This window comes from Mastomys coucha, unplaced genomic scaffold (genome assembly GCF_008632895.1).
Source record: "Mastomys coucha isolate ucsf_1 unplaced genomic scaffold, UCSF_Mcou_1 pScaffold1, whole genome shotgun sequence".
NCBI classification, from domain to species: domain Eukaryota; kingdom Metazoa; phylum Chordata; class Mammalia; order Rodentia; family Muridae; genus Mastomys; species Mastomys coucha.
Window position 1 is genome coordinate 50,780,228 of NW_022196891.1, and position 8,126 is coordinate 50,788,353.

Sequence of the window (8,126 nt, forward strand, 5' to 3'; positions counted from 1 at the left end):
CACACACACAGAAATAGATGTAATTTTAAAAACTTTTTTAAAAATCCAATTTGGTAGGCAAATTTCAAAGTAAAAAAAAAATGAACAGACTAAAACACCAAATACATGTCTTCAAAGGTTTTCTAAAAGAGATGGAGAACACTACCCATATAGCAGAATGTAGTACAGACTGGATTTCTGTTGGGTATTTCTCAGGGTTGGCCCTGAGACATTCATAGTTCTGTCCAGTTTGTCTTACACAGTCTGTCTTACACAGAAGACACAGTTTGCCTGTGTCTTCTCTCTGGTGTGGACTCAGCTTAGGTAGAGAATGCATAGTGCCTATTTCTTTGGCTTACCAGCAGACTCGGGGTTCAGCCAACTCTGCATTAGTGGAAGGGCAGTAAACTCTGAGGGTTTAATCAGAACTGACCATTGTTGTCACTATGGGGCTTAAACCTTTCTCTCTGATACTGCACAGTGGCCCATGGACAAGAAGCATGGCTTGCTCCTAGGGCAGCTGTGTGTCATCAAGGAGTGTGAAGGAGCAACAGGCTTGGCTAGTGAGGATGCTGGCAAATTGGTATTGTGTCTCCTTCATCTGCAGCCTTTGGTCTTAAGCTTCTTCTTTCTGTCTTTTCTCCCATCTCTTTCTGCATCCATAGATGGGGTGGCAGCCTTCCGTGCCTTCCTGAAGACAGAATTCAGCGAGGAGAACCTGGAGTTCTGGCTGGCCTGTGAGGAGTTCAAGAAGACCAGGTCAACTGCAAAATTAGTCACCAAGGCCCACAGAATCTTTGAGGAGTTTGTGGATGTGCAGGCTCCACGGGAGGTGAGTTTGTCATGACGGCTATCTCCTGAGGTCTTGGGGGATGAGGTTGAGCCATACCTTGGGATTTCCTTCTATTCCCTTGGGCATCCTAACTCTGACAAGTTGGATCCTGATGAGAAAGGGGTAGCTTCTAAGGAGGGGAAGCCGAGAATTTGCGCAAAAGGCCCTGTCTTAGTCAGGGTTTCTATTCCTGCAGAAACATCATGACCAAGAAGCAAGTTGGGGAGGAAAGGGTTTATTCAGCTTACTTCCACATTGCTGTCGATCACCAAAGGAAGTCAGGACTGGAACTCAAGCAGCTCAGGAAGCAGGAGCTGATGCAGAGGCCATGGAGGGATGTTCCTTACTGGCTTGCTTCCCCTGGCTTGCTCAGCCTGTTCTCTTATAGAACCCAAGACTTCCAGCCCAGGGATGGCACCACCCACAAGGGGCCCTACCCCCTTGATCACTAATTGAGAAAATGCCCCACAGCTGGATCTCATGGAGGCACTTCCCCAACTGAAGCTCCTTTCTCTGTGATAACTCCAGCCTGCGTCAAGTTGGCACACAAAACCAGCCAGTACAGGCCCTATATTAGGAGTGGTTTTGCTGTCTGCCTGATGCATGTTATCCAGGATGTGTTTTTGCTCCAGTGATTTTGCAAGAGGAGGTGCCATGGAGTGCATGTCTATTTTCTGTTGAAGCAGCACTGGGGCCTTTGAAATGACTCACTGGGTAGAGGTACCTGCTGCCAAGCCTGATGATCTAAGTTTGATCTCCAGGACACACATGGTGCAGGGAGAGAACTGACTGCTGAAAATCGTCCTCTGACCTACACACACACACACAGACACACACACACACAGACACACACCAAATCAGAAACAAACGAACAAACATGTGATAAACAGCTTTTAAGGACAGCAGAGGTTAACGGAGTAAGTTCCCTCTGTTTGCAGCCTCAGTTCTGCCATGATATGGGATCGTCCTCAATTTGTTCAACCACGCTGAGTCTTATTTTCCCTAATATAAGAGAGCATAACGTCACTCACCTTTCTAGGCTACTCTAAATGTTAGAGATAAAGCACCTCCTGGGCATTTGCCACTGCTCATTAATGAATATTTATAGTCACTTTCAGTGCTGGATTAGAATTATGTGTAGCTGTTCTGAATTTTAATACAGCATGTCCCTTGGGAGGGTTTAATTGAACAGTTTGCTCTCTGTATTTAGGCAGCTTGGACTTGGGTGTAAGGTCTTTACTAGTTGATTAGAATGCTATTAGCCCCTAAGAGTGACATATAGAGAGATGTACATTGACCAGGGTCTGTCTGTATTTGGTATCTGTTGGCCTTGGTAGTTAAGAAAGAATGAGAGGGCATATTTAGGGGACCATCATTAACAACTGGCTTGAGACCCACACTAGTCTGGTATCAACATTCTTGATTAGGGTCCGTTGATTTGAGGATTCTTGCCACTGTTCTTTTACCTACTCCTCCTCTTTTAGACAAGCTTTGTAGTTTTTCTCTCCTCTTGCTCTCTGTCTGTCTGTCTGTCTGTCTGTCTGTCTGTCTCTGTCTGCCTCTCTGTCTCTCTATCTGTCTTCCCTCTCTCCCTCTTTTCTTTCCTTCCTTCCTCTCTCCCTCTCTTCCTATCTTATTCCTCTTCCTCCTCTTCCTCCTCCTTCCCCCCTCCTCCTCCTTCTGAGACATGATCTCTTTACATAACTCTGCCTTCCTGGAACTCACTATGTAGACCAGACTGACCTTGAGTTTACAGAGACCCAGCTGCCTCTGCCTCCTGAGTGCTGAGATTAAGGATGTGTGCCACCAAACCCACCTAGTCTCTTGTTTCTTCACTCACCTTAGTTACAACACAAAACTAAGCCTATCTAGACTTCAGCCTCCACGACATTTCTTCTGGAGTCCTGGGGAATAAAGCCCATGAGAGCAGTTTGAGGAGCATTAATGACCCTAAAGAGTAAGACACTGCGGTTGATGGGCTCACTGCCCAGTGGCTGCCTTGGCCTCTCAGGGCCTGTGATTTTGCTCTCTGTTTGTATCTCCAGGTAAATATCGATTTCCAGACCCGAGAGGCCACGAGGAAGAACATGCAAGAGCCATCCCTGACTTGTTTTGATCAAGCTCAGGGAAAAGTCCACAGCCTCATGGAGAAAGACTCTTACCCCAGGTTCCTGAGGTCTAAAATGTACTTAGACCTGCTGTCCCAAAGCCAGCGGCGGCTCAGCTAGACCTCGGATGCAGACTCTTGGAAGTCACCGGCTTTCCTTTCCCCTTGCTGCCAAGGCCATATTCTAATGTGAAATGTCATAGATGTCCAAAGGCACTGGGGTTTGGGGTGGAAGGCTGGTGGGTAGGAGTGTCAAGGGAATGAAGGGCTTTTCCAAAGTATGACCCAGCTGATGGAGCTGGGCCTCTCTTCCTTCTACCCAGATTTGTGTTTTGGTTAGAGGCAGCACTGCTGCTATCACCCTTCTCTGGGTGGGCCAGTAACTGGCCCTTCATAATGCCTTCGGTCATCTCTATTGAGAAGGCAGATTCACTGTGCTGGGCTAATTTGTAAATAATGCAAATGCAGTTCCCATCACCGCCACACCACACTTTCTTCACCTTGTCCTTTACCCAAGGGAGGATTAGCTCGATGCCTCAAGTTCTCAGCTATGATGCACTGTTACAACCCAGTGGCCCAACCTGAGTAACTGGACCTGACCTCACAGTTTAGAGGAGAGGTCTTTTTGGAATTCTAGCTCCCTAGCACCACTGACAGGTGACCACTGACAAAAGACATATTCCTTGGCGTTGACTGTGTGTGTCTTCCATTTCCACAGGACCAATAGAGAGTCTGAGGTTCTTTTTCAGTCTAAGGAATTCACTGAACTTCCTTACGCTTGTAATTCCAGAAAGGGTCTTGGGAGATTTCTCCCATGACTTCTGAGCAGAGCTGTCCTTTTGAAAGATAGAGTTTGTGAATCTTCTTCAATTCTATTAAGAACTTTTCTAGAAGCTGAGTGGCCAGCGAATGTAGCATCAGTAGACTTTTGTGCAATGAGGCTCTGTATAACCTGTCTGTTGCCTAATGTATTCCATGTCCTCACCTTCCCATGGCATTATATAGCACTGATCTCTTAGGATGAAAGATGGCTTGGCAAAGGGAGGTACATTCCCGTAGCATGGCAGCTTTCCTAGCACCTATTGCTTTCCCCATCTCTCCACCTCCTCCTTCCAAGCAGGGCATGTAACTATGAAGGGGGAGACTGGGAACCTAGCCCGAAACTCTCATTGCAGCTTGCTTCCTGGACATACTTTCTTAAAGAGGGTCCACGTTTGGCTGTTGAGAAATAGCTGACTTAGTGGTCTCTAGCCTTTGGGACTGACCTGGGAAGATCACTGTGAATACCGGGCTTTGGAAACTCTCCTGCAATGTTTATGTGGTACCCTGGAAATGCACTAGGATACTCTTTCCTGCAGGAAGTATGAACATCATGGAATCTCTGAAGCTACCCAGGAGAAAGCTGACCCTGCTATCTTCTGCAGGGACAGGGAGATGAATCTTCAGCATAGAGAGCAGAAGGCGGAAGACGAAACTGGAAGCTGCTGGTCTCTGGGTGAATTGAGAATGTGGTGAAGGCACCACTGTGATAATTCACAACCAGTCAACTTGGGCTCATTGACGAGCCATAAACTTTCTGCTTGAGTGAATGAAATAGTCTGTGGCCAGGCTGCCCTAGAAAGCAGGTGGTGGAAGGCTAGGTGGACACTCTCCTTTTGTGGGGTGCTAGCCCTTCTGAGGTATCCTAGGGTTTGTATTCTGGTCTTGAAGAATCAGTTCCTCCCTTGGTTGTAGCCAGACAAGGCTAAGAAGACCCTCGAGTCCTGCCGTGTTAGTGCCAACTGCCTTCCAAGTGACACACTGTCATTGTGAGTGGGTGTGAACCTCAAAGAGAGAGAGAACATCTACTTTCTAGGCCTCACACTGAAGGGACCTGTAGCAGTCACATTTAATAAGAACTCTGAAGCTTCAAATGATGTTCCTAGTTAGAGCACATAGATTTCTCCACCCTGATACAAAAATATTCTTAGCTAAAGCTGCCAGAATTAATGTAATGATTCAATTCTCTCACAGGGTATTTAAAACATTGTTTACACATGAAATGTGCATCTGCTGCCAATGCTACTGTCCAATATGAGGTGCACATACACTGGACCTGCAGTGATGGAATCGTCATAGATGGCCCTTCTCACCAATGGTACCATCCCAACGCAAAATGGCTCCATGTGTGTGGTGTGGCACCCTCATTTGGGGCCTAGAGTTCTTGCCAGCTGTTGGTGGGATGAAGGCTGCAGATGGTGAATGCCATGCACCCTGCTGATTCCTTTTCACATAGGCAGTATGAAGGACCAAGTTTGAGTAGCCTGAATTTTGTAGCAAGACAAGGACATGTGAGCTTGCGTCTGTGTCGAGGAGCAGATAGCTCTGTTTATGGTACTCCTCAATGGAATATGTGTATGTATGTGTGTGTGTGTGTCTGTGTTTGATTGTGAGTTGTGAGTCTTGGGCAGTACACTGCAGACATGATCTTCCCATGTGAGTAGCTTTCACATACTCTGTCTCCCCTGCTTCTTCTAGAAGGCACAGAGCTTCTAGCCCTGATACCTCCTCTTAGGCACTTTGGTCATGCTAGCCCAGGTTTTGGTCTGTGATGAGACAGAGAAATGTTTACAACATCTAGAGCAATATCCAAGCATACCTCATCTCCAAGCTTCCATGTCTCCCAGTCCCCTCCCCTCATCTCTTCCTCTACGAACCTCATCTGCCTCACTGGGTCTTCATCGCGGATACCTCCATTTCCATTTGATGTCTTCCTTTGCTCCAGTCATGTGACTGTGCTGCAGACTGAACCCTGACTTGGGCCAGCCCAGGCAGCGGGACACAGTGCTGTGGCTTTACATCTCCGAGCGGCCTATTGGTCCCACCGGAGTGTTGACTTCCTTTGGGTCTGGTGTGTGGTTTGCCATTGCTCTTGTGGACTAACTAGATCTCAGTCATTGGCAATTCGAGTATTCTGGGTCAAAAGGGGAGTGATACTCTGAAGTAGTATTTACTATTAAGCATGAGCATGAAGAATAGGGATCACCTTGAAAACCCCTCACAAATGCTAATTCCCAGCTTCTACACCCAGAAGAGATGCTGTTCCTATAGACCTAGGCAAGGGACCCATAAAGCAACATTGAACAAAAGAAAGGAGCTGCTCCTACATATGTAATGGCCTGCAGACATTGGACAAAGATGGCCCAAGACAGTGGTTCTTAGCCTCGCTGCTCAGGCTTACCAGGGGGGCACTGAAAAAACCATCATCATCATCAACAACAACAAAAACCTAACTGTTCAGTTTCTACCATAGAGTAGCTAAATCGGAGAGGCTCAGAGGGAGCCAGGTGGCAGTAGTCTTTAATGTCCTGCTGGTGGTGCCAATGTGCAGATGTGGGCAGTAAGCAGCAGCCTAAACGACAAAGAGGAACAGAACTGAGTAAAACAGGCCCGACAGCACACCTGGATGCCCAAAGCACAATAACCAGGATGCCCTGCCCACTCTGCAGCTGACTCTCGTGGTGACTGCCTCGTGCCTCTCAGTCTGGCTGGCTCCTTTGAGGTCATGCTTGGGTTCAGGCTAAATGCAGTAGCTGGCAGTAGGCACACCGAGGTCGGGGAACACCAAGAGCACTTGAAGGAGAACTGTTTTCCATGCTTCCCCAGCCTTTGTCTTTACCACAGCGCTTCCTCCCGGCCTGCATCATGGACTCTATCTCCGTTTGTCTTCATATACTCTTGTGTTTGGCCATTGTGTGTCAGGCTGTGCCTCTGTACCCAAGGTCTCCCAGTAGGGTGGCTGGAACATAGCTAGGGAGTGAAGACTGTCTTGGTAGTGACAAGCGTGATACACAACAGCTTCCAAATTTCTCTGTGGAGGGTGGCCCCTTCCTGGATCAAATCTGGGAGGCATTTCGGGGACTACAGTGCAACACGGACCCCTGCTTCAAGCCCTCACTAGTTTCATTGACACTGTTGGACAGGCAGCAAGGAAGCTGCCTGCTGGCTCTGCTTTTCCTGGTGCTTCCCCTAGAACTTGCTGCTCTGAGAAACCAAAGCTGTGAACAGGCGAATGCTCTGCCCAGGTGTCCTGGATGGTCCACACACCTCGGAAGATAGAGTAGCTCTTTCTGCTAGAAGGGGAAGGCATGAGAACCGGGTGAGGGTTGGCAAGGTGGGGGAAGCCTGAGGAGGAAGGGGCAAGGCAGGAGAGACCCCCCAGCTGCCAGCATGGCAGAGGGAAAGGTGAAGGGGGGCACATTCATAGGCAGGATGGCCTTCTAGCAAGAACCCCAGAACTCTGTTGACCCTACAGAGCAACTGTGGCTTTCTACAGTCTGTCAAGTGTCAGCTTTCCTGAGATCCATCCCTTTCCAGTTAAAACAGGAGAGGTGGTACCAGTGCTCCTGGCGCTGGGCGTCTGTGCCACCGTGTCACTTGGCATGAGACAAGGAAGGAGAAGCCAAGAGGAACGATGGCTTCCTGTCCCTGTGGCTTCTCAAGGACTCTACGGGATGTAGTGGGACACTATGGGAGATGCCAGGATGGGACTACAAGTCTCACCAGGTTTTGGGTTTGGGATCCTCTCAATAAACTGTTTATTTCTTGAACTTAACCCCTCTCCTCCTTCCCCTCTGCCAGATTAGGACAAGGTGAGTAGGCCCCACATGTGCCCCGACCACAGTAGCCTTAGCTGGTCATTCACGGAGCACAACGCAGCTCATCTGCCCTATAAACCGCTTGGCCGACCAAATCCTCATTGAGTTCTTTTCATTACCATGTAAAGTGAAAATCATTCACCTTTACTATACACAGGCTATGAGAACATAATAAACAAAACCTGAACAAGCTGCCCTTCGCTCTCTGCCCACATTTCTGGCTGTCTGACTCTCTATGAGGAAACTCTTCACACAACACGTGGACTCCGCAGGAGGGGAGCGCGTGGCCCGGTCCTGCAGTGTCTGGCACGGGGCTGGCCACCGGGAAGAGTAGGGGTGTGGATAGACACGGGTTGATTGAGAATGGTCTGGGGCTGAGCGTGGGGGGTGGTTATGAGAGTGGCTTTGTGAAGTGCCATACAAATGCCAGGTGGTATTTTTATTTGTGCCACCTACGGCTTGAAAATGCGGGGAGAGAAAAGGCTTGTCGACGGTTTGGAAGTTTGTTCAGCTGGGGCCATCTAAAACGCAGTGGGTTCATATTGCTTATAGCTGTCGATTGCTTTGTGCA

General features: G+C 48.4%; 1 protein-coding gene across 17 annotated transcripts in view; it reads left to right on the top strand.

Moving 5' to 3' along the window:
- The window catches only part of Rgs8 (regulator of G protein signaling 8), a 46,159-nt gene extending 38,410 nt beyond the window's left edge, over window positions 1-7,749 (top strand). For all 17 annotated transcript variants that reach the window (XM_031384924.1, XM_031384906.1, XM_031384915.1 and 14 more), the window contains 2 exons: window positions 645-811; window positions 2,857-7,749. In XM_031384924.1, the coding sequence (XP_031240784.1) occupies window positions 645-811; window positions 2,857-3,039 (350 nt within the window). In that variant the 3' untranslated portion in view covers window positions 3,040-7,749. The remainder of the gene's footprint in view (window positions 1-644; window positions 812-2,856) is intronic.
- The last annotated feature ends 377 nt before the right edge of the window (window positions 7,750-8,126 follow it).